General features: G+C 37.7%; 1 protein-coding gene across 1 annotated transcript; it reads left to right on the top strand.

Annotated features, from left to right (window-relative positions):
- LOC128693251 (phenoloxidase-activating factor 3) lies at positions 1–27,867 on the top strand. Its single transcript, XM_053782802.2, has 9 exons — positions 1–137; positions 9,447–9,533; positions 10,369–10,495; positions 13,991–14,187; positions 17,062–17,158; positions 17,334–17,521; positions 18,784–18,897; positions 19,254–19,409; positions 26,343–27,867. The coding sequence occupies exons 2-9, from the start codon at positions 9,461–9,463 to the stop codon at positions 26,498–26,500; spliced, it is 1,110 nt and encodes a 369-aa protein (XP_053638777.1). The 5' UTR covers positions 1–137; positions 9,447–9,460; the 3' UTR covers positions 26,501–27,867.

The raw sequence follows: 27,867 nt of genomic DNA, 5'->3' as shown, positions 1-27,867 counted from the left end.
GGTGGATATTACTGGGCAGAAACCAGGGAGGAGACGGCAGCTGTATCCTAGGCTCCCAGCAGTGATTCCCCAGCCATCAAGGTGGGAGGCTGTACTCTGCTCGTCTCCTTGTTTTGTTGCTGCTCCTGCTTTCACAGGTAAATACCTGTGCATTGTTATCGCCACAGCAGATCAAGAATAAATTCATTATACAATTGTTGTGTCGTACATTTCTTGACATTTCAGACGTTTTGTGGAAGTGCGTTTATGGACTGACCTGAGAACTTCTAGGAAATCTCTGGCTGGTGCTTTATTTTGAAATAGCAACATTCAGTATATTGCAATATTACCGTCATATTTACACAGTGATGGACAAATTTTAACGTTGCTTTCCTCCTTGTAATGAGTCACTCCTGGCTACAAGGGATTTCCACGTTTTGAGGATTAATTTGCTTACTGCTTCAATATATTAGAGACGAATAAGTTAGTGACTTACCTGTTGCAAGCCCTTCAAGGAGGGGGGTTGCCTTGATTCTGACGAAGGGCTCTTGATCCAAGGAATGAGTTCTGTCGTACTCATATCGAACCTGATTACTTCCCATTCACTTAAAACGCTGTTTAACCGCTTATGTGTTTAGCGCTTCCCCATGAATATAGTAATAATAATTCTAATCACATGGTAATCCCTGATGTAATTGCTGATTATAATGTACAAGAGAGCCGCTGTTTCCGTAGTAACAGTTAAGGTCTATCGATGCTCAGGGCTATTAACGCGACAATTAACAGTTACCATTCTTTGATATAGCAACATTGTGAAAGTACCATCATCTATATTTTACAAATGAGAAATCTACGAAACCCACAGTGGCTACTGGTACTCTGGGTTATTATACATGCTAGTCTGTTCTGGCAAATATAGCATAGGACGCCCTCCGTATTCCAATGGGATTTACTAGTGATAAGTAGTATGTTCCAACAAGTCTAAATGACTTGAGTTGCTCAGACATGGATAATATTATCTACCATGAGAGTTTATCACATAGGTGGAGGACTAAAAACTAGGCTACTCTAACACATTCCACATACATGAAGCAATGGCAGTTTATAACAGGGAATCCCTTAAGGAGACTTCACTAATCCTGTCTTTTGAAAACAAGGAATTAGACATAACCTCCACTTCCTTGGATCGAACCTGGTTACCTACCATTCCCGATTTCATGAAAAATTCTTAAGATTTCTTTATCCTACCACCAATATCTGTATTTTTTTAAATACTTTGTTTTAAACTATACATTTTCAATAAGAATAACGTGTGACATTGCCAATATTTCAAACATTTCCTCCAGCTTCCCAGAAGTTGGTCATGTGACCACGATATACCCAGTTATTCTTTTCATTAGTTAGTTAATGATATTTCCATCCCATTCACACCAGTTTCAGACAGGAAACGTTTTATCTCATAGCACCGTTGGGGATTTAGGTTATCCCATAGTTTTGACACTGGACATTTATAGCTGTAAAAATCTCTTTATATATAAAAATAAGATTCAATCCTTGACTTGCGTTGATTTTTTATATATTTATGGGTGTCTAGGATTCTCCTTATTGCATAATTTTCTGCTATTGAATCCTTCCGCACCACTAGGAAAATTGAGGTATAAAGCACATACGTATATGCTTTTATATTACTTATCGCTTCTTTCATGCACCACTAGGAAAACTGAAGTAGGTACAAAGTCTGATAATCAGTAAGAACGTGAAAAACATTGCCTTAACGGCTCATTTGCAGCCGTAGACTGTAAGCCTCACAAACTAACTCGGAGTTGCAAGGAAGTATAGCTGGCACGCAGCCTACCTCCTGGGCTGTTGACAATATTAGAAATATCTGCATAACATGTGTTAGTATGATAGTGAAATGAACTGAGCTTCCTGATTAGTATGTTAAAGGTCCTGGAGCTCCATACTGAACTAGGGGGTGCGTCTATTTGAAAGGAATCATTAGTGATACTTTTGGCTCGTTCGTCGATGACTTGAGACAGTTTTCTTACTTAAATATATTTAGTTTCATGCTAGAAGCTTAACTTTGATACAAAATATGACCAGTTATTCAAGTATAAGTACTATTTGCGGCATAAAATGTAGTTTTAAAGTCGATGAAGCTAAAAGTTATAATACTGAGCTTTCAGGTGATGTGGTACTGGTTAGGTTACCTGGAGGTTATTCCGGGGATCAACGCCCCCGCGGCCCGGTCCATGACCAGGCCTCCCGATGGATCAGGGCCTGATCAACTAGGCTGTTACTGCTGGCCGCACGCAGTCCAACGTACGAGCCACAGTCCGGCTGATCCGGCACTGACTTTAGGTATCTGTCCAGCTCTCTCTTGAAGGCAGCCAGGGGTTTATTGGCAATTCCCCTAATGCTTGATGGGAGGCTGTTGAACAGTTTTGGGCCCCGGACACTTATGGTGTTTTCTCTTAGTGTACCAATGGCGCCCCTACTTTTTATTGGGGGCATTTTGCATCGCCTGCCCAGTCTTTTACTTTCGTAGGGAGTGATTTCTGTGTGCAGATTTGGGACCATTCCTTCCAAGATTTTCCAAGTGTAGATAATGATATATCTCTCCCTCCTGCGTCAGTCGAGTACCAAATCGCGTTAGGGATTAAACTCTCAGTGCATTTGTATTATGAAGTATACTTCTTGTTGTATACATCTTGTTTATCATACATAGATAACCTAGTTTACCTAGAAACAGGTATACAACCATCAGCAAAGTCAGTACTTGACCAGCCGGGCTGTGGTTCGTACGTCAGTTTGCGTGCAGGCTGTAGTAACTGCCTGGTTGATCAGACCCTGATCCACCACGAGGCCTGGTCTCAGACCAAGCCGCGGGGGCGTTGACCCCCGAAACCCTCTCCAGGTATCCAGGTAATGCTTTGCAAAAGTAGTTAACTACGATATATTACTTGTACAAAGGGTTTGAAAACGTTTAGAATAGGAGACATGGGCGACTTGGGAGATGTCCAAGATCTGCATGCATGTACTGTTGATGATGGTTGTTTAATCTGAATGTGTTGGAGGCTGGGGTATGATTGTGAGTGCGTTGGTAACATTGGAGGTTGAAGAATGAATGAGGGAGTGTGAATGTCGGAGACTGGGGTGTGCAAGAGAATATGAGCGAGTACACGTGAGGGAAAAATAGTGTGTGTTGGAGGCTAGGGGTATGGAAGAATTAGTTGGAGGCTGGGATATGGAATGTTGGTGTTGAGGTGTGAGTGTTGGAGTCAGGGTACGAGGTCACGGGAGTGGTGGTGGCGGTGTGGGCCGAGTAACCTGCCTCACCCTCCACGAATCAAGGTGTGGGGTTTTTCCACGCTTCCTGTTCTGGTGGCGGGACGTCCTAGTGTTTACTTATAAAACCAGCGCTACCCCAGATATATCAGCCACACATTGGTTTTCACTAACCTTTATATAGGAGAAGTATATAGTATAGAACGTTTGAAATACACAGGAAAATTGAGGGTGAAACTTCAGAAAAGGATGGCGGAGACTAGACTTTATACGAAAACGTTTCAAGGTACCTCATGGAACGGAACGTAGGGAAACAAGTGGATTTTTAGGCATGGATTTACCACTAGGCACAAGTGCGATTAAATAGAGAGCTAATATAACGACTTCTAGCTGAGATACCGACTTGTAAGATAAGATAACGACTAGCAAGACTAGGCATCTATTTGCAAGACAAAATAGCAACTGCAAAGACAAGCGAGCAACTTGCGAGCTATGTTAATGGATATTAAGCCAGAAATTAATTACAAAGATAAATAAATGCAGTGTACACACTGAGGCTTAGATTGATTTGCGAACGGGAACATGTTGAAGGTTTATCTAAATTTATAAGTTTCTTAAAGGTTTGTATATAGATTTGATGTATATATATATATATATACATATATATATATATATATATATATATATATATATATATATATATATATATATATATATATATATATATATATATATATATATATATATATATATATATATATATATATATATATATATATATATATATATATATATATATATATATATATATATATATATATATATATATATATATTTCAACAAACCGGCCGTATCCCACCAAGGCAGGGTGGCCCAAAAGGAAAAACGAAAGTTTCTCCTTTTACATTTAGTAATATATACAGAAGAGGTTACTAGCCCCTTGCTCCCGGCATTTTAGTCGCCTCTTACAACACGCATGGCTTACGGAGGAAGAATTCTATTCCACTTCCCCATGGAGATAAGAGGAAATAAACAAGAATAAGAACTAGAAAGAAAATATAAGAAAACCAAGAGGGATGTGTGTATATATATATGCTTGTACATGTATGTGTAGTGTGACCTAAGTGTAAGTAGAAGTAGCAAGACGTACCTGAAACCTTGCATATTTATGAGACAAAAATGAACACCAGCAATCCTACCATCATGTAAAACAATTACAGGCTTTCGTTTTACATTCATTTGGTAGGACGGTAGTACCTCCCTGGGCGGTTGCTGTCTACCAATCTACTACCTATAATATATATATATATATATATATATATATATATATATATATATATATATATATATATATATATATATATATATATATATACGTACATATGTAGGTGTTATGTAAGTTTATGCAAGCTCATATCCATGTACTTTATACATGAATTTTAATTTGTATGTTTATATGGATTTTATATAAATTTTTACAGGTTTTATAAAATTACAGGTACGTACAATAATAGTAACAAATAATTACCTTATTATTAGTGTTTGTAAGCTCTTTATCAAAATTACATAAATATAAATATTAATTGCATAAGCAGTATGCAAGGGATATAGCAGACACTGAATATAGAATACGTCAGGGACATATATATATATATATATATATATATATATATATATATATATATATATATATATATATATATATATATATATATATATATATATATATATATATATATATATGCAAAACAACCACTGTAAAAAAATAGAGAAATTCCAAGCGCTTTCGTGACTACTCACATAATTAAGGAACAATTGTTCCTTGATAATGTGAGTAGTCACGAAAGCGCTTGGAATTTCTCTATCCTTTCACAGTGGTTGTTTTGCATATTCTAAAATCACCTGTTTACTGTGATCTTATTGCATATTACCTGGAGTTTACCTGGAGAGAGTTTCGGGGGTCAACGCCCCCGCGGCCCGGTCTGTGACCAGGCCTCCTGGTGGATCAGCGCCTGATCAACCAGGCTGTTGCTGCTGGCTGCACGCAAACCAACGTACGAGCCACAGCCCGGCTGATCAGGAACTGACTTTAGGTGCTTGTCCAGTGCCAGCTTGAAGACTGCCAGGGGTCTGTTGGTAATCCCCCTTATGTGTGCTGGGAGGCAGTTGAACAGTCTCGGGCCCCTGACACTTATTGTATGGTCTCTTAACGTGCTAGTGACACCCCTGCTTTTCATTGGGGGGATGGTGCATCGTCTGCCAAGTCTTTTGCTTTCGTAGTGAGTGATTTTCGTGTGCAAGTTCGGTACTAGTCCCTCTAGGATTTTCCAGGTGTATATAATCATGTATCTCTCCCTCCTGCGTTCCAGGGAATACAGGTTTAGAAACCTCAAGCGCTCCCAGTAATTGAGGTGTTTTATCTCCGTTATGCGCGCCGTGAAAGTTCTCTGTACATTTTCTAGGTCGGCAATTTCACCTGCCTTGAAAGGTGCTGTTAGAGTGCAGCAATATTCCAGCCTAGATAGAACAAGTGACCTGAAGAGTGTCATCATGGGCTTGGCCTCCCTAGTTTTGAAGGTTCTCATTATCCATCCTGTCATTTTTCTAGCAGATGCGATTGATACAATGTTATGGTCCTTGAAGGTGAGATCCTCCGACATAATATATATATATATATATATATATATATATATATATATATATATATATATATATATATATGTGTGTGTATGTATGTCGTGCCGAATATGTAAAAGATAAGATAAGATAAGATTTCGTTCGGATTTTTAACCCCGGAGGGTTAGCCACCCAGGATAACCCAAGAAAGTCAGTGCGTCACCGAGGACTGTCTAACTTATTTCCATTGGGGTCCTTAATCTTGTCCCCCAGGATGCGACCCACACCAGTCGACTAACACCCAGGTACCTATTTGCTGCTAGGTGAACAGGACAACAGGTGTAAGGAAACGTGTCGAATGTTTCCACCCGCCGGGAATCGAACCCGGGCCCTCCGTGTGTGAAGCGGGAGCTTTAGCCACCAGGCCACCGGGCCACCGGGCCACACCAAACTGGTCAGTTAGCAAGAACTCATTTAAAATTAAGTCCTTTCTAAAAAAAAATTCTTATACGTTTAAAGATATATTTATTTCATTATTGTTAATGTAAAAATTTTTAATTTTGCACCAAAAGAATCTTAGAAAACTTACCTAACCTTATTATAACAAGCGCAATTTATTTTAGCCTAACCCAGCTAAATATATTTTAGATTTGTTTACAATAATTTAATACTAAACAAACACAGTTAAATATATTTTTTTCGTTAGGTTCAGAATGATTTTGGCGAAATTATTGCATACACAAATTTTCACTTGTCCTACATGGCAAGATGAGCGTTGCTGTTTAAGCCAAGATCGCAAATTCTGCCTATTCGGCACGACACACACACACACACACACACACACACACACACACACATATATATATATATATATATATATATATATATATATATATATATGTATATATATTATATATATATATATATATATATATATATATATATATATATATACGTATATATATATATATATATATATATATATATATATATATATATATATATATATATATATATATATATATATATATATATACATATATATACATATATATATATATATATATATATATATATATATATATATATATATATATATATATATATATATATATATATATATATATATATATGCCTGGAGAGGGTTTCGGGGGTCAACGCCTCCGCGGCCCGGTCGGTCTGCGATCAGGCCTCATGGTGGATAAGGGCCTGATCAACCAGGCTGTTACTGTTGGCCGCAAGCAAACCCCACTTACGACCCACAGCCCCGCAGATCAGGTACTGACTTTAGGTGCCTGTCCAGTGCCTTCTTGAAGACAGCCAGGGGTCTGTTGGTAATCCCCCTTATGCATGCTGGAAGGCAGTTGAACAGTGTTGGGCCCCTGACACTTATTGTGTTGTCTCTTATCGTGCTAGTGGCGCCCCTGCTTTTCATTGGGAGGATGTTGCATCGTCTGCCGAGTCTTTTTTCATTGGGAGTGATTTTCGTGTGCAAGTTTAGTACTAATCCCTCTAGGCTTTTCCAAGTGTATTTAATCATGACTCAACCGCCTGCGTTCTAGGGAGTACAGGTAATTCAGGTGTAATAGTGAGAAATGTAATAAATTTGATTTTACAATAACAATAATAATAATACTTATAATAATAATAATAATAATAATAATAATAATAATAATAATAATAATAGAGTTATCCTTTAACATGTAGTCCTCTAGGACAGTTTCCCATTATACATAATCATTGTATATTATTATGTAGTGCCCAGTCTCTGGGCCCATTATGTAGTGCCCAGTCTCTGGACCCATTATGTAGTGCCCAGTCCCTGGACCCATTATGTAGTGCCCAGTCCATGACCCTATTAAGTGATGCCGAGTTCCAGAACCCATTATGTGCTTCTGCGCTCATTTTAGACAACCACCCACACGATGGGTAGGTGTCTATTACCCAGAGAATGGGCATGGGGTGGCTATCAAAACTTTAAAACCGATTTTCTTGAGGATAGTGAGTTAAGCTAGCATTGTTATGAAGCATTGTGAAGAATAGTGAGTTGACGCAGCATTGTTATGAGGCATCATAAAACTGAGTTGAAGCAGCATTTTACCTCACAAGCAACATAATTACAGTCCAGTTGATTCGTCCTCAAGGTGATCAACTCTGGGGTGAGATCAGCCTTCCTATTACCTGCATCGGATAGCAAGGAGTTGAATCCTTTTCTGTCACTAAGTAAAGATTGCATGTACACCGAGAGATGTATATTTCAGTGTATATTTGTTGAGACGTGTGAATCTCGTAGTGTATATACCGAAAGATGTAATTTTCATTGTATTTACAGCGAAAGGCATTTTTCTTAATACGTATACCCCGAGAGGTATTTATTTGTGTATATACACCGAGTTGAATATTTCTCAGTATATACACACCAAAAGTTGTGTATTTCGCAGTGTAAATATACCGAGAGCTATGTATTTCTAAGTGTATATATGCCTAGAGATTTTTTTATAGGAATTAAAACACCCTTGTAGTTCAGAGGTTTTAATTTTAATGAATCATATCATACTTACTCGGACTTAGAGGAGGATAAGTCATGGTCCAGGAAAAATCAAGTAGTGAGGTTTATTTCCGTGGAATTTTTAGGTTCTTAACCCAAGGATGAGATTGGTAGCAGTCTGCTAACTCCTAAGTACCTATTTACTGCTAAGTGAACATGGACAGGTGCTAGATTTATTCAGTCTCGGACCTCCTAGTAACCGGGTACGTTAATTGTGAGGTAATGCTCCACCGACCCTCCTAGTAACCGAACCCTGGTACGTTAATTGTGAGGCAATGCTCCACCGACCCTCCCAGTAACCGACCCCGGGCACGTTAATTGTGAGGCAATGATTCACCGACCCTCCTAGTAACCGAACCCGAGTTACTAGTAACCAAACCCGGGTACGTTAATTGTGAGGTAGTGATCCACCGACCCTCCTAGTAACCGAACCCGGGTACGTTAATTGTGAGACTATTGCTCTGCTATTCCTCCTAGCAACCGATCCCGCATACACTAACTTACTAGGCTAACGCTCCGCCAGGAAGTAATTAGGTTTTATCCAAGGGAGGATAGCTCTAATTCCTTGGATCAAAAATCTTTAACGGGCATTAAGGTACCCTCCCTTGAAGGGATCTCAGTGTGTGCGAAAGGCCGTTAAGACGTGTAGGGTCTCTGCTCCCTTTTAGACCTACTAACTGACGCATCGAGAGGGGGGGGGGAGGCCTTGAGGCGGTGAAGGGCTTTTGATCCAAGGAGTTAAAGCTATCATCCTTTTAGAACAAATTTTATTACCTCCCATTCTGTAAGTTCTGTATGACCTTTGTGGGTTTAGTGCTTCCCCATCAATTTATTAATAATAATAATATCACTGCAGTATCTGCTTATACGTCTGTATGTATGCATGTTTTAGATGTATGAAATATACATGTGTGTATGCATTTCGTGTATATTTAAAAATATGTTGTATATATGTAATGTGTGTGTATGTGAGTTTTATAAACATTTATGTTTTAATTGACTATGTCCACCTTAGGTGTCGGTTGAGTAATGTGTTTCCTGGTGGTGACGGTGTTGGTGGTGGTGGCGTCGCTAGGAGGAAGCTACGCTCAACGAGGAGCTGGTAAGTATCACCTTCACTCATTCAACACTCACTGCTAGGACACTCAGCTTCCATGCATTCATCGTTCACAGCTAGGACATTCAACCTGCTATTAATTCAACACTCTGTGCTAGGATATTCGGCTTCCCATCATCCACATTCCCATCATTCAACACTCAGTGCCAGGACATCCGACTTCCGTTCATTCTCCGTCTTAACATCTGTACTTATTCCAAATACATTAAAAACAGATTAAATATACACTTAGTTTCTCTTTTATCTATTACGTATATGCAGAAAGAGAGCTAGCTAACCCTTGTGTCAGGCAGTTTAATCGCCCACGACACTCAAAGCCTAGGAAAAGGTTCTAACCCATTTGTCCCACTGAGGAATTGGAACGGAAACTTAATATGATTGAAAAGTATTATGATCCACTCAGGAAGGCTACCCCTTCACCTTGTGTTTATATATTACTGGTGAAAGTTATATATATATCTCAGTCCTAACTAGGCTTTCCATTGGTGTTTCCTCAGATACCTCCTGTCAGCGAATATATTGTGTACAAGTCTACAAATTGGAAACTAGAACTGAATGATGTTCTTGACAAAGCTAAAAATCTTTGCAAATTTGTGCGCTTGTTTTGATTTGATTCAGCAGTGGTATGCTGCTTTGTTCTTCATTGTGTTTTAGTATAGAAAAAGAGTAATAAGCGCCGGTCAGTGAAACAGAGGTATCAACTCGGAGATAATTAAAAAGGAAATAAATAATGTACATTTGACCTCTCCCTGAGCTTCTTCAGTAGCTTCCTTCACATACTTAGTGTGTCATACATGTATCATTGGCTGTGATGTTGCAGGTTGTCGGGGAGCCAATTCTCAGCAGGGTACGTGCGGTACCATAGGAGACTGCCCACCCCTCTTTGGTCTTTTAGGGCAGCTGCGTGCAGGGACTGCGCCACCCGGCGCTCTGGACACCTTGCGAAGGTCAATACCTCAGTACTCCGATTGATTGTGTATATAAATATATATATATATATATATATATATATATATATATATATATATATATATATATATATATATATATATATATTATATATATATATATATATATATATATATATATATATATATATATATATATATATATATATATATATATATATATATATATATATATATATATATATGTCGTGCCGAATATGTAAAACTGGTCAATTAGCAAGAACTCATTTAAAATTAAGTCCTTTCTAAAATTTTCCCTTATACGTTTAAAGATATTTTTTTTCATTAATGTTAATGTAAAAAAATTTAATTTTGCACCAAAAGAATCTTAGAAAACGTACCTAACCTTATTATAACAAGAACAGTTTATTTTAACCTAACCCAACTATATATATTTTAGATTTGTTTACAATAATTTAATACTAAACAAACACAGTGAAATATATTTTTTCGTTAGGTTCAGAATGATTTTGGCGAAATTATTGCATACACAAATTTTCACTTGTCCTATATGGCAAGATGAGCGTTGCTATTTAAGCCAAGATCGCAAGTTCTGCCTATTCGGCACGACATATATATATATATATATATATATATATATATATATATATATATATATATATATATATATATATATATATATATATATATATATATATATGCAATAAGATCACAGTAAACAGGTGATTTCAAAATATGCAAAACAACCACTCTGAAAGAATAGAGAAATTCCAAGCGCTTTCGTGACTACTCACATTATCAAGGAACTATGAACTATATAGTTCCTTGATAATGTGAGTAGTCACGAAAGCGCTTGGAATTTCTCTATTCTTTCAGAGTGGTTGTTTTGCATATATATATATATATATATATATATATATATATATATATATATATATATATATATATATATATATATATATATATATATATATATGTGTGTGTGTGTGTGTGGTTTGTGGTTACAGGAAAGTGGGTGCAGGAGGGAAGAGGAGCGATTGGTGGAATGATGATGTAAAGAGAGTAGTAAGGGAGAAAAAGTTAGCATATGAGAAGTTTTTACAAAGTAGAAGTGATGCAAGGAGGGAAGAGTATATGGAGAAAAAGAGAGAGGTTAAGAGAGTGGTGAAGCAATGTAAAAAGAGAGCAAATGAGAGAGTGGGTGAGATGTTATCAACAAATTTTGTTGAAAATAAGAAAAAGTTTTGGAGTGAGATTAACAAGTTAAGAAAGCCTAGAGAACAAATTGATTTGTCAGTTAAAAATATTAGAGGAGAGTTATTAAATGGAGAGTTAGAGGTATTGGGAAGATGGAAGGAATATTTTGAGGAATTGTTAAATGTTGATGAAGATAGGGAAGCTGTGATTTCGTGTATAGGGCAAGGAGGAATAACATCTTGTAGGAGTGAGGAAGAGCCAGTTGTGAGTGTGGGGGAAGTTCGTGAGGCAGTAGGTAAAATGAAAGGGGGTAAGGCAGCCGGGATTGATGGGATAAAGATAGAAATGTTAAAAGCAGGTGGGGATATAGTTTTGGAGTGGTTGGTGCAATTATTTAATAAATGTATGGAAGAGGGTAAGGTACCTAGGGATTGGCAGAGAGCATGCATAGTTCCTTTGTATAAAGGCAAAGGGGATAAAAGAGAGTGCAAAAATTATAGGGGGATAAGTCTGTTGAGTGTACCTGGTAAAGTGTATGGTAGAGTTATAATTGAAAGAATTAAGAGTAAGACGGAGAATAGGATAGCAGATGAACAAGGAGGCTTTAGGAAAGGTAGGGGGTGTGTGGACCAGGTGTTTACAGTGAAACATATAAGTGAACAGTATTTAGATAAGGCTAAAGAGGTCTTTGTGGCATTTATGGATTTGGAAAAGGCGTATGACAGGGTGGATAGGGGGGCAATGTGGCAGATGTTGCAAGTGTATGGTGTAGGAGGTAGGTTACTGAAAGCAGTGAAGAGTTTTTACGAGGATAGTGAGGCTCAAGTTAGAGTATGTAGGAAAGAGGGAAATTTTTTCCCAGTAAAAGTAGGCCTTAGACAAGGATGTGTGATGTCACCGTGGTTGTTTAATATATTTATAGATGGGGTTGTAAGAGAAGTAAATGCGAGGGTCTTGGCAAGAGGCGTGGAGTTAAAAGATAAAGAATCACACACAAAGTGGGAGTTGTCACAGCTGCTCTTTGCTGATGACACTGTGCTCTTGGGAGATTCTGAAGAGAAGTTGCAGAGATTGGTGGATGAATTTGGTAGGGTGTGCAAAAGAAGAAAATTAAAGGTGAATACAGGAAAGAGTAAGGTTATGAGGATAACAAAAAGATTAGGTGATGAAAGATTGAATATCAGATTGGAGGGAGAGAGTATGGAGGAGGTGAACGTATTCAGATATTTGGGAGTGGACGTGTCAGCGGATGGGTCTATGAAAGATGAGGTGAATCATAGAATTGATGAGGGAAAAAGAGTGAGTGGTGCACTTAGGAGTCTGTGGAGACAAAGAACTTTGTCCTTGGAGGCAAAGAGGGGAATGTATGAGAGTATAGTTTTACCAACGCTCTTATATGGGTGTGAAGCGTGGGTGATGAATGTTGCAGCGAGGAGAAGGCTGGAGGCAGTGGAGATGTCATGTCTGAGGGCAATGTGTGGTGTGAATATAATGCAGAGAATTCGTAGTTTGGAAGTTAGGAGGAGGTGCGGGATTACCAAAACTGTTGTCCAGAGGGCTGAGGAAGGGTTGTTGAGGTGGTTCGGACATGTAGAGAGAATGGAGCGAAACAGAATGACTTCAAGAGTGTATCAGTCTGTAGTGGAAGGAAGGCGGGGTAGGGGTCGGCCTAGGAAGGGTTGGAGGGAGGGGGTAAAGGAGGTTTTGTGTGCGAGGGGCTTGGACTTCCAGCAGGCATGCGTGAGCGTGTTTGATAGGAGTGAATGGAGACAAATGGTTTTTAATACTTGACGTGCTGTTGGAGTGTGAGCAAAGTAACATTTATGAAGGGATTCAGGGAAACCGGCAGGCCTGACTTGAGTTCTGGAGATGGGAAGTACAGTGCCTGCACTCTGAAGGAGGGGTGTTAATGTTGCAGTTTTAAAAACTGTAGTGTAAAGCACCCTTCTGGCAAGACAGTGATGGAGTGAATGATGGTGAAAGTTTTTCTTTTTCGGGCCACCCTGCCTTGGTGGGAATCGGCCGGTGTGATAATAAAAATATATATATATATATATATATATATATATATATATATATGTATATATATATATATATATATATATATATATATATATATATATATATATATATATATATATATATATATATATATATATATATATATATATATATATATATATATATATATATATATATATATAAGTATATACTCCTCACTTCCATGTATTTGATCTCCTCGCCATCGCATTTACATATACCATAAACAGGTATGACTTATGTTCCTCATCATTCCAATATTTTACTCTCCTACAGGGCTATTTGTGGCTATGAACGCAACTTCCCACTGGTGTGTTGCACAGCACCGGGAGCTGCTGGGGTAACGCCAGCCCCTGGCGATAGCTCCAAGCTACCCAAACGATGTGGTATCTCTGGTCTCACTGACAAAATTATTGATGGAGTGGACGCACCACTCCTGGCTTGGCCCTGGATGGCACTGCTGCGTGGAAAGGGTGAGTGACCTGTATGCTTTTCAACCGTGCAGTCATTCTCTGTTGGTCATTGTCTTTTAAAATGTGTGTGCCATAATTCCTCTGTAGTGTTGAAGTATTCCCCACAGAGAGTAACCTTGAAGTAGTTTCCGGAATTTGTTTTCTTCAAAGTTTTCGTTTATAACTTGCGAATGCCTCGTTCGATCGGTTACCAATTTTCAGAGACGGGCACTGATGTAAGTCGCAGAACTCTACGGGAATCGCTGGCCAAGTATCGTCCAGTTATTTTCATAGTGCTTTGCTGGTTCACCTCTGGTCTTGTTTTAAAATACACAGTTATACATTAAATATATATATATATATATATATATATATATATATATATATATATATATATATATATATATATATATATATATATATATATATATATATATATATATATATATATATATATATATATCGTGCCGAATAGGCAGAACTTGCGATCTTGGCTTAAATAGCAACGCTCATCTTGCCATATAGGACAAGCAAAAACTTGTCTATGCAATAATTTCGCAAAAATCATTCTAAACCTAACGAAAAAAATATATTTCGTTGTGTTTGCTTAGTATTAAATTACTGTCAACGTATTTAAAATATATTTAGTAGGATTAGGCTAAAATAAATTGCGCTCGTTAAAATAAGGTTAGGTAAGTTTTCCAAGATTCATTTGGAGCAAAAGTAAAAATTTTTACATTAACATTAATGAAAAAAAAATATCTTTAAAAGAATCAGAGAAATTTTAAGAAAGGACTTAATTTTAAATGAGTTCTTCATAATTGACCAGTTTTACATATTCGGCACATATATATAACTATATATATATATATATATATATATATATATATATATATATATATATATATATATATATATATATATATATATATATGTCGTGCCGAATAGGCAGAACTTGCTATCTTGGCTTAAATAGCAACGTTCATCTTGCCATATAGGACAAGCGAAAATTTGTGTATGCAGTAATTTCGCCAAAATCATTCTGAACCTAACGAAAAAAATATATTTCACTGTGTTTGTTTAGTATCAAATTACTGTAAACAAATTTAAAATATATTTAGTTGGGTTAGGCTAAAATAAATTGTTCTTGTTATAATAAGGTTAGGTAAGTTTTCTAAGATTCTTTTGGTGCAAAATTATAAATTTTTACATCAACATTAATGAAAAAAATATATCTTTAAACGTATAATAGAAAATTTCAGAAAGGACTTAATTTTATATGAGTTCTTGCTAATTGGCCAGTTTTACATATTCGGCACGACACACACACACACACACACACACACATATATATATATATATTATATATATATATATATATATATATATATATATATATATATATATATATATATATATATATATATATATATATATATATATATATATATATATATATATATATTTTTTTTTTTTTTTTTTTAACTAGTCGGCCGTCTCCCACCGAGGCAGGGTGACCCAAAAAAGAAAGAAAATCCCCAAAAAGAAAATACTTTCATCATCATTCAACACTTTCACCACACTGGCACATTATCACTGTTTTTGCAGAGGTGCTCAGAATACAACAGTTTAGAAGCATACACATATAAAGATACACAACATATCCCTCCAAACTGCCAATATCCCAAAACCCATCCTTTAAAGTGCAGGCATTGTACTTCCCATTTCCAGGACTCAAGTCCGACTATATGAAAATAACCGGTTTCCCTGAATCCCTTCATTAAATATTACCCTGCTCACACTCCAACAGATCGTCAGGTCCCAAGTACCATTCGTCTCCATTCACTCCTATCTAACACGCTCACGCACGCTTGCTGGAAGTCCAAGCCCCTTGCCCACAAAACCTCCTTTACCCCCTCTCTCCAACCCTTTCGAGGACGACCCCTACCCCGCCTTCCTTCCCCTATAGATTTATATGCTTTCCATGTCATTCTACTTTGTTCCATTCTCTCTAAATGACCAAACCACCTCAACAACCCCTCTTCTGCCCTCTGACTAATACTTTTATTAACTCCACACCTTTTCGTAATTTCCACACTCCGAATTTTCTGCATAATATTTACACCACACATTGCCCTTAAACAGGACATCTCCACTGCCTCCAACCGTCTCCTCGCTGCTGCATTTACCACCCAAGCTTCACACCCATATAAGAGTGTTGGTACTACTATACTTTCACACATTCCCTTCTTTGCCTCCATAGATAACGTTTCTTGACTCCACATATACCTCAACGCACCACTCACCCTTTTTCCCTCATCAGTTCTATGATTAACCTCATCCTTCATAAATCCATCCGCCGACACGTCAACTCCCAAGTATCTGAAAACATTCACTTCTGAAGGTGTATACGTGCGTATATATTATATATATATATATATATATATATATATATATATATATATATATATATATATATATATATATATATATATATATATATATATATATATATATATATATATATATATATATATACACGCACGTATACACCTTCACACATATACCTTGCACGTGTATACACATGCACATACATATGCACACGTGGCCAGGAGCTATGATTCGACCTCTGCAACCATGTATACACGAGTGTGCATATACACATGCATACATATTTTTTACATTTTGTTGGATTCTGATTTTGTGACTGTCCTCAAGTATTCTTGCGTGCACTAAGGGCTTATGGGATATAGTGATAACTGTCTATGTTCGCTTAGTGACCGAAACAAGTCTAGTTATTTATTTATGAAGAAAGAAAAACATCTGTCAGGAGAGAGAAGAGCGAGCACTAGCAATTATACGTTAACCGCCTATTTTACCTTTGATATACCACAGTTAATGGTCAGTTAGTATGGTTCTGTGGAGGTGTTCTCATCAATGATCGTTACGTGTTGACTGCTGCTCACTGCTTCAAGTCTGCGCTTGTTACCTTGTAAGTACCATTAAATTTACATATCTCATATTCAGTACTTCCTTATGTCTCTCTTATTAATTAATAAACCAGCTTGACTGAAAACGAAGTAATGTTCAGTTATATTAATTATATTATGTTCACACACACGTACACACGCCTGTATTTATAATTTTAATATTGTAATTTTGGACAGAGAAAGCGTGAGGTTGGGTGAACACACACTTCAACAGAACCCTGACTGTGAAAAGAGACTGTGTGCTCCTACCCCACAGGACATCGCGGTGGAGAGAATCATCTCACACCCTGACTATAGGAAGCCGTGTTCAGAATGTAATGATATTGCCCTCCTGAGGCTCGCCCATCCTGCTATCCTCAATCCTCGTAAGTGGTGTAATTTTTATACCTGTTACTGTATATACAGAAATACCAGCATATTATTGACCCGTATGGGTCAGTGTAATTGTTAGCTTCCTGATCAGTCAGGCTGTTAACAATTACACTGACACTGAAAGAATGGAAATACCTGAGCGCTTTTGTGTACAGTTGACGGACATCTTTCCTTTTGTTGTTCTCTAAGTTGTGTCACGGTGATTCCCTGCCATCCATTACAGTATATTATTGCTAGTCAGACTGACATAATTCATACAACCATTATGAAGTATGTGTTCCCCTTATTTTTTTTTCTTCAGTATATTCATTAATAATATGGTGAATTATTGAAAGAGTAATTCTTATTTTTATATTAAAAACAGCATTTGTATTCAAGTAAACACAATACAGACACTGTTTAGACAAAGATATTTATTGATCTGTGAAGAAAGTTTTTTTTTATAAGAAGTTTTTTTCCTTGTGTAAGGAAAAATGAAAGTTTAAGGGCAGATAAAGCCAGACATATATTGGCTATATTTTTGAGAAGTTGAAGGAAAGAAATTCCTCGACCTCGTACAATAATATTTTCCTTAAAAATATGAGAGTCCACCTTCACTCAGAAAGGTTCACATAAGTTTTGGGCTGTGATAATTTTTATTAGCCCCTATTATCTAACAGGATAGTTTCCATACAATAACTGGAGAATGCGTCTTCTGATCGGCTTTAAATCCTGAACTGTAGTGTATCTTAAACCATTTTTCTTTTATTGATTTTCTGCTGTATAGATTCAAATTTACTGGTTTTATTAAAAAAAATTAAAAAATTATATGAAGGTTGTTGTATTTTAGTGGAAGGTTCCAGCTTTCAAAGTTGGTGTATTTTGCCAAGTGAAAGGTTCCAATAGATTTTGGCTATTTAGAAACCAATTTGTCATGTAGAGGATAGTTTCCATAAGATAACTTGTCATTGTTCCTTCTGATTGGATTCAGATCATCTACGCTGATGTTTAACCGCATTAGAAGCTAACGGTGCACTCTATTATTCCTTATGCTTGAATTGGGGTAGAGGAGGCTGGGCTGTGGGGATATGGAGGAAAGGTTTCTGTGATCAAGCAGCGGCAGCTGGAGTACATTATCTTTCAGATAGGAAATTATCCCAGAGCCCTTCCTTTAGAATGCTTTAATACCATTTAACCATTTTTTCTTCGTTGAAGTCACCTTTTTCATGTATGCCTTTTATCTTTGCATTTGTAAAAAATGAGCATTGTGTTCCAGTTCACGTGGTGCCCATTTGTGTGCCTGTGAACCCTCAGAAAGACCTGGGTTTCTCCGAGGCTCAGTACCAGGGTAAGACAGCCTGGGCGGCTGGCTGGGGCTCCGTCTCTAGAGGCAAGTACCGTGTATACATAGCAGCATTGCGGTCCCCCATACGTCAGGAACCACAGACGAAAATTATAAAAAAAAACATAAAGGCTATTATAAAGGATTTTATTCGTAGAGGGTGTTGTGTTGTCTATTTTTATTGGTGATAAGCGGAAGAATGCGTTTTGCCTCACTATAAACGGAAATTCTGAATTATTTATTTTACCGTGTAGTTCCTGACGTAGGGGACACCCTGTATACTCCAGTATTTTATTCAAATAGCAAATTATTATTATTATTATTAGTAGTAGTAGTATCATTATTATGTCGTAGTTAAATTTATTATTTTGGAAGATAATAATCGTACTAAATGTCCTTTACAGACTCGGCCACTTTTGTCAGGCTAAATACACTGCAACAAGTCCAGCTGCCCATCCAAAATTTGGACTTTTGTGAGACTCTGAGGAAAGATTATCCTGACAATCGCATGGTCATCTGTGCTGGCGGTGAAGGCAAGGATACATGCAGGGGAGACTCGGGTAAGTGACATAATAAGTGATACATGCAGGGGAGACTCCGGTAAGTGGCATCATGAGTGATACATGCAGGGGAGACTCGGGTAAGTGGCAAAACTGTATAAAAATTAGTATTACTATTCCTTCCAACGAGGATGTATGCAGTGAGTAATACACACTAACATTCAAGCTAGAACTATCCCTCAATGTATATGTATATATATATATATATATATATATATATATATATATATATATATATATATATACTTCCCATTTCCAGGACTCATATATATATAATCCCTTCACTAAATATTACCCTGCTATATATATATATATATATATATATATATATATATATATATATATATATATATTCAACAAGTCGGCCGTCTCCCACCGAGGCAGGGTGACCCAAAAAAGAAAGAAAATCCCCAAAAAGAAAATGCTTTCATCATCATTCAACACTTTCACCACACTCACACATTATCACTGTTTTTGTAGAGGTACTCAGAATACAACAGTTTAGAAGCATATACGTATAAAGATACACAACACATCCCTCCAAACTACCAATATCCCAAACCCCTCCTTTAAAGTGCAGGTATTGTACTTCCCATTTCCAGGACTCAAGTCCGACTTTATGAAAATAACCGGTTTCCCTGAATCCCGTCACTAAATATTACCCTGCTCACACTCCAACTTTGAATTTGATTCCCCATAATTTAGCCCCACCCCTCTTCCGAACACCCTAGCATTTACTTCTTTTACAACCCCATCTATAAATATATTAAACAACCATGGTGACATTATACATCCCTGTCTAAGACCTACTTTTACCGGGAAGTAGTCTCCCTCTCTTCTACACACCCTAACCTGAGCCTCACTATCCTCATAAAAACTCTTTACAGCATTTAGTAACTTACCACCTATTCCATATACTTGCAACATCTGCCACATGCTCCTCTATCCACTCTATCATATGCCTTTTCTAAATCCATAAATGCAATAAAAACTTCCCTACCTTTATCTAAATGCTGTTCACATATATGCTTCAATGTAAACACTTGATCTACACATCCCCTACCCACTCTGAAACCTCCTTGCTCATCCGCAATCCTACATTCTGTCTTACCTCTAATTCTTTCAATTATAACCCTACCGTACACTTTCCCCGGCCGGGTTCAATCGCGGCCGGGGGTATGGTTTGTTTTCCTGGTATACTCAATAAACTTATTCCTCTATAATTTTTACAATCTCTTTTGTCCCCTTTCCCTTTATATGAAGGGACTATACATGCTCTCCGCCAATCACTAGGTACCTTCCCCTCTTTCATACATTTATTAAACAAAAGTACCAACCACTCCAACACTATATCCCCCCCTGCTTTTAACATTTCTGTCATGATTCCATCAGTTCCAGCTGCTTTACCCCCTTTCATTCTACGTAATGCCTCGCGTACCTCCCCCACACTTACATTCTGCTCTTCTTCACTCCTAAAAGATGGTATACCTCCCTGACCAGTGCATGAAATTACCGCCTCCCTTTCTTCCTCAACATTTAAAAGTTCCTCAAAATATTCTCGCCATCTACCTAATACCTCCCTCTCCCCATCTACTAACTCCCCTACTCTGTTTTTAACTGACAAATCCATACTTTCCCTAGGCTTTCTTAACTTGTTTAACTCACTCCAAAAATTTTTCTTATTTTCATTAAAATTTCTTGACAGTGCCTCTCCCACTCTATCATCTGCTCTCCTTTTGCACTCTCTCACCACTCTCTTCACCTTTCTTTTACTCTCCATATACTCTGCTTTTCTTATAACACCTCTGCTTTGTAAAAACCTCTCATTAGCTAACTTTTTCTCTTTTATCACACCCTTTACTTCAGCATTCCACCAATCACTCCTCTTTCCACCTGCCCCCACCCTCCTATAACCACAAACTTCTGCCCCACATTCTAATACTGCATTTTTTAAACTATTCCAACCCTCTTCAACCCCCCCACTACTCATCTTTGCACTAGCCCACCTTTCTGCCAACAGTCGCTTATATCTCCCCCGAACTTCCTCCTCCCTTAGATTGTACACTTTCACCTCCCTCTTACTTGTTGTTGCCACCTTCCTCTTTTCCCATCTATCTCTTACTCTAACTGTAGCTACAACTAAATAATGATCCGATATATCAGTTGCCCCTCTATAAACATGTACATCCTGGAGCCTACCCATCAACCTTTTATCCACCAATACATAATCTAACAAACTACTTTCATTACGTGCTACATCATACCTTGTATATTTATTTATCCTCTTTTTCATAAAATATGTATTACTTATTACTAAACCTCTTTCTACACATAGCTCAATTAAAGGCTCCCCATTTACATTTACCCCTGGCACCCCAAATTTACCTACTACTCCCTCCATAACATTTTTACCCACTTTAGCATTGAAATCCCCAACCACCATTACTCTCACACTTGATTCAAAGCTCCCCACGCATCCACTCAACATTTCCCAAAATCTCTCTCTCTCCTCTACACTTCTTTCTTCTCCAGGTGCATACACGCTTACTATAACCCACTTTTCACATCCAATCTTTATTTTACTCCACATAAGCCTTGAATTAATACATTTATAGTCCCTCTTTTCCTGCCATAGCTTGTCCTTCAACAATATATATATATATATATATATATATATATATATATATATATATATATATATATATATATATATATATATATATATATTATACTTGTAGGTTGGTAGACAGCAACCACCCAGGGAAGTACTACCGTCCTGCCAGATGACTGTGAAACAGAAACCTGTAACTGTTTTGCATGATGGTAGGATTGCTGGTTTCTTTTTCTGTCTCATAAACACGCTAGATAACAGGGATATCTTGCTACTTCTACTTACACTTTGGTCACACTTCACAGACACGCACATGCATATATATATATATATATATATATATATATATATACATCTAGGTTTTTCTCCTTTTTCTAAATAGCTCTTGTTCTTCTTTATTTCTTCTATTGTCCATGGGGAAGTGGAAAAGAATCTTTCCTCCATAAGCCATGCGTGTCGTATGAGGCGACTAAAATGCCGGGAACAATGGGCTAGTAACCCCTTCTCCTGTAGACATTTACTAAAAAAGAGAACAAGAAAAACTTTATAAAACTGGGATGCTTGAATGTGCGTGGATGTAGTGCGGATGACAAGAAACAGATGATTGCTGATGTTATGAATGAAAAGAAGTTGGATGTCCTGGCCCTAAGCAAAACAAAGCTGAAGGGGGTAGGGAAGTTTCGGTGGGGGGAAATAAATGGGATTAAATCTGGAGTATCTGAGAGAGTTAGAGCAAAGGAAGGGGTAGCAGTACTGTTGAAGGATCAGTTATGGAAGGAGAAAAGAGTATATAAAAGTGTAAATTCAAGAATTATGTGGATTAAAGTAAAGGTTGGATGCGAAAAGTGGGTCATAATAAGCGTGTATGCACCTGGAGAAGAGAGAGAGATTTTGGGAGATGTTAAGTGAATGTATAGGAGCCTTTGAACCAAGTGAGAGAGTAATTGTGGTAGGGGACCTGAATGCTAAATGAGAAACTTTTAGAGATGGTGTGGTAGGTAAGTTTGGGGTGCCAGGTGTAAATGATAATGGGAGCCCTTTGATTGAACTTTGTATAGAAAGGGGTTTAGTTATAGGTAATACATATTTTAAGAAAAAGAGGATAAATAAGTATACAAGATATGATGTAGGGCGAAATGACAGTAGTTTGTTGGATTATGTATTGGTAGATAAAAGACCGTTGAGTAGACTTCAGGATGTACATGTTTATAGAGGGGCCACATATATATCAGATCACTTTCTAGTTGTAGCTACACTGAGAGTAAAAGGTAGATGGGATACAAGGAGAATAGAAGCATCAGGGAAGAGAGAGGTGAAGGTTTATAAACTAAAAGAGGAGGCAGTTAGGTTAAGAAATAAATAGCTATTGGAGGATAGATGGGCTAATGAGAGCATAGGCAATGGGGTCGAAGAGGTATGGGGTAGGTTTAAAAATGTAGTGTTAGAGTGTTCAGCAGAAGTTTGTGGTTACAGGAAAGTGGGTGCGGGAGGGAAGAGGAGCGATTGGTGGAATGATGATGTAAAGAGAGTAGTAAGGGAAAAAAAAGTTAGCATATGAGAAGTTTTTACAAAGTAGAAGTGATGCAAGGAGGGAAGAGTATATGGAGAAAATGAGAGAGGTTAAGAGAGTGGTGAAGCAATATAAAAAGAGAGCAAATGAGAGAGTGGGTGAGATGTTATCAACAAATTTTGTTGAAAATAAGAAAAAGTTTTGGAGTGACATTAACAAGTTAAGGAAGCCTAGAGAACAAATGGATTTGTCAGTTAAAAATAGGAGAGGAGAATTATTAAATGGAGAGTTAGAGGTATTGGGAAGATGGAGGGAATATTTTGAGGAAGTGTTAAATGTTGATGAAGATAGGGAAGCTGTGATTTCGTGTATAGGGCAAGGAGGAATAACATCTTGTAGGAGTGAGGAAGAGCCAGTTGTGAGTGTGGGGGAAGTTCGTGAGGCAGTAGGTAAAATGAAAGGGGGTAAGGCAGCCGGAATTGATGGGATAAAGATAGAAATGTTAAAAGCAGGTGGGGATATAGTTTTGGAGTGGTTGGTGCAATTATTTAATAAATGCATGGAAGAGGGTAAGGTACCTAGGGATTGGCAGAGAGCATGCATAGTTCCTTTGTATAAAGGCAAAGGGGACAAAAGAGAGTGCAAAAATTATAGGGGGATAAGTCTGTTGAGTATACCTGGTAAAGTGTATGGTAGAGTTATTATTGAAAGAATTAAGAGTAAGATGGAGAATAGGATAGCAGATGAACAAGGAGGCTTTAGGAAAGGTAGGGGATATGTAGACCAGGTGTTTACAGTGAAACATATAAGTGAACAGTATTTAGATAAGGCTAAAGAGGTCTTTGTGGCATTTATGGATTTGGAAAAGGCGTATGACAGGGTGGATAGGGGGGCAATGTGGCAGATGTTGCAGGTGTATGGTGTAGGAGGTAGGTTACTGAAAGCAGTGAAGAGTTTTTACGAGGATAGTGAGGCTCAAGTAGGAAAGAGGGAAATTATTTCCCAGTAGAAGTAGGCCTTAGACAAGGATGTGTGATGTCACTGTGGTTGTTTAATATATTTATAGATGGGGTTGTAAGAGAAGTAAATGCGAGGGTCTTGGCAAGAGGCGTGGAGTTAAAAGATAAAGAATCACACATAAAGTGGGAGTTGTCACAGTTGCTCTTTGCTGATGACACTGTGCTCTTGGGAGATTCTGAAGAGAAGTTGCAGAGATTGGTGGATGAATTTGGTAGGATGTGCAAAAGAAGAAAATTAAAAGTGAATACAGGAAAGAATAAGGTTATGAGGATAACAAAAAGATTAGGTGATGAAAGATTGGATATCAGATTGGAGGGAGAGAGTATGGAGGAGGTGAATGTATTCAGATATTTGGGAGTGGACGTGTCAGCGGATGGGTCTATGAAAGATGAGGTGAATCATAGAATTGATGAGGGGAAAAGGGTGAGCAGTGCACTTAGGAGTCTGTGGAGACAAAGAACTTTGTCCTTGGAGGCAAAGAGGGGAATGTATGAGAGTATAGTTTTACCAACGCTCTTATATGGGTGTGAAGCATGGGTGATGAATGTTGCAGCGAGGAGAAGCCTGGAGGCAGTGGAGATGTCATGTCTGAGGGCAATGTGTGGTGTGAATATAATGCAGAGAATTCGTAGTTTGGAAGTTAGGAGGAGGTGCGGGATTACCAAAACTGTTGTCCAGAGGGCTGAGGAAGGGTTGTTGAGGTGGTTCGGACATGTAGAGAGAATAGAGCGAAACAGAGTGACTTCAAGAGTGTATCAGTCTGTAGTGGAAGGAAGGCGGGGTAGGGGTCGGCCTAGGAAATTCCTAGGTTGGAGGGAGGGGGTAAAGGAGGTTTTGTATGCGAGGGGCTTGGACTTCCAGCAGGCATGCGTGAGCGTGTTTGATAGGAGTGAATGGAGACAAATGGTTTTTAATACTTGACGTGCTGTTGGAGTGTGAGCAAAGTAACATTTATGAAGGGATTCAGGGAAACCGGCAGGCCGGACTTGAGTCCTGGAGATGGGAAGTACAGTGTCTGCACTCTGAAGGAGGGGTGTTAATGTTGCAGTTTAAAAACTGTAGTGTAAAGCACCCTTCTGGCAAGACAGTGATGGGGTGAATGATGGTGAAAGTTTTTCTTTTTCGGGCCACCCTGCCTTGGTGGGAATCGGCCAGTGTGATAATATATATATATATATATATATATATATATATATATATATATATATATATATATATATATATATATATATATATATATATGTATGTATGTATGTATGTATAATCACACTATCAAGCACACAAGAAAATAATGCATACTCTCACATTAAGTTGAAATAGTCCCATCATTTAAACTATCCATTAAATCGTCACTATCCAAAAAATACTCTGAAATTTCACCGACGTCCCTACAGGTAACTGTAAAACCCATAGCCTAACCGAATGTACTTGACGATCAGTAGCACACAACAGTTCACACAGAGAGAGAGGAACAAGAGTAACTGCAAGCAAGTAGTGAAGAGTCTTGCAGCCTTTGCCTCAGCATCTGTGTTCATTACTTGGGACCCTGGCATGTCTCGAGTAGCATCCCCACGTTATTGTGCCAAGCATGGATACTAATATTAATAAAATATTGTATGAGACTGTAAGATATTTTAGTTAGTCTTGTAAGGCTTCGAAGACAATTCATTGCAACTGGAAGGGTAGCAATATATAATAATTCACATGTTATCCCTATATAATTCAACTTTCTGAACAACGATTTTATTCAGTAGTTCATCACCATTTTCACGGAAGTAATTTCTTCCTACAGGTGGCCCCCTTACCCTCACTAACAGTGATGTCAGCAGGCACTATGTAGTAGGCATCACCAGTTTGGGACCAAGAGAATGTGGCTCCTCCAACACTCAAGGTCTCTACTCCAGCGTCAGCTTCTATGCCCAGTGGATTCTCAGTAACTTGCAGCCATAACTAAGTGTTCCTGCGACAGCTGGAACTTTCGTCAGCGGCTCCACACACTATCACGGATACAGTTGGTCTTCACTCACTCTACATCAGCCTTCTGTTTACACTTGGGGATTTTTAGCGTTGTTCTGCATATAGCTGTCACATACTTTCACATTACTGTGAAAGTATGTGACAGTATAATCACTGAAGAAAGGTTTAGAGCCAGTATATTTGTACCATCTCATTTGGTTTCTTGAGCTGGAACGAGCAGACACAAGAGGAGTACGTACGTATCTCCAAGGCAAGGTTGGACCTGGTTTACCACATTGACTTTACAGGGTGAACTGACTTCTGAAGTGTTCTGTTGATTGAAGAGTGCTACTGAGGTGTTTCTCTCTTTGTACAATATCCTGACTATCAGAAATGTTTTACCACTGCTAACAACACAGTGTCCGGTCTTCCTTCTAGGTGAGGAAGTGGGTGAGGGGTGGGGGTGATTTGATACTGTTGAAGGACTCTTGATAGAATTGAAACTAATTTCTTCCGCGGATAGAGATGATAAACTCATAGGGGTCACAGGCTTTGGTAATGAGAGGTAATCAGGCTCAATTGATACAAGGAAGGAGAGGGTAAGTACAGTTCTCTAGGTAAAGGGCCCTTCTCTGGCATCATCCTCCCCCCCCCCCACACTATCCATGAATGAAGTCTTGGTGTTCAAAAACGTGTTTAAAACTGGAAGACTGACACAGCTATGGCTACCCCTTCAATTGGTTAGAGAAAGTTGAATCCTAATTACCCAGAATAAAAATAATTATTATAAAAATAATCGTGTATTTGTTGACCTAAGATTACCAAAATTATCATTTTAATTATTTTGAATAGTTTATTTGGTCCTGTTGTTATTCTGTTTGTTTAAAGTATATATACACTGAGAGGTATTTCTCTCTCAGTGTATATATGATGAGAATTTATTTCCTATTTTAGGAATTAACGTGTCCATATCTGGTAGTGAGAAGGTTATGTGCATCCTTAATGACCCTCGTGTAGACGATAGGCTTCAAACCCAATTAACCAACCAATTGTTTGTTAATGCCTGTCAGCGCTGTATGACCCTTGTGGATTTAGCGCTTAGTTATAATAATAATTGCTATTGCCTGTGAGGCTGCAGGTGCTATATAGTATTTAATTAAGATTTTATGAATACGTATTTTGTGTTTATGTTATGGCTTATGATAATTTTGTCTATGATTTGTAATGATTTGTGTACGATTTCTGGTTATTATTTTGATTTGTTATTATTATTTGTGTTGATAATTACGAGTATTGCGTATTTTTCATGATTGTTATGTGTGGTTATGAATAAATTTCATTAAATTTCGTTATAAAAAATA

The sequence above is a fragment of the Cherax quadricarinatus genome, chromosome 28 (assembly GCF_038502225.1).
Source record: "Cherax quadricarinatus isolate ZL_2023a chromosome 28, ASM3850222v1, whole genome shotgun sequence".
Classification (NCBI taxonomy): Eukaryota; Metazoa; Arthropoda; class Malacostraca; order Decapoda; family Parastacidae; genus Cherax; species Cherax quadricarinatus.
This window is presented reverse-complemented; position numbering and strand designations above follow the sequence as displayed.

Excerpts from the sequence above, each read along its gene's own strand:
- LOC128693251 (XM_053782802.2), top strand. The coding sequence starts at position 9,461 with ATGTGTTTCCTGGTGGTGACGGTGTTGGTGGTGGTGGCGTCGCTAGGA. Across the intron at positions 14,188-17,061 it reads GGCACTGCTGCGTGGAAAGG|TTAATGGTCAGTTAGTATGG; the intron begins GTGAGTGACCTG and ends GATATACCACAG. Across the intron at positions 18,898-19,253 it reads CTGGGGCTCCGTCTCTAGAG|ACTCGGCCACTTTTGTCAGG; the intron begins GCAAGTACCGTG and ends TGTCCTTTACAG.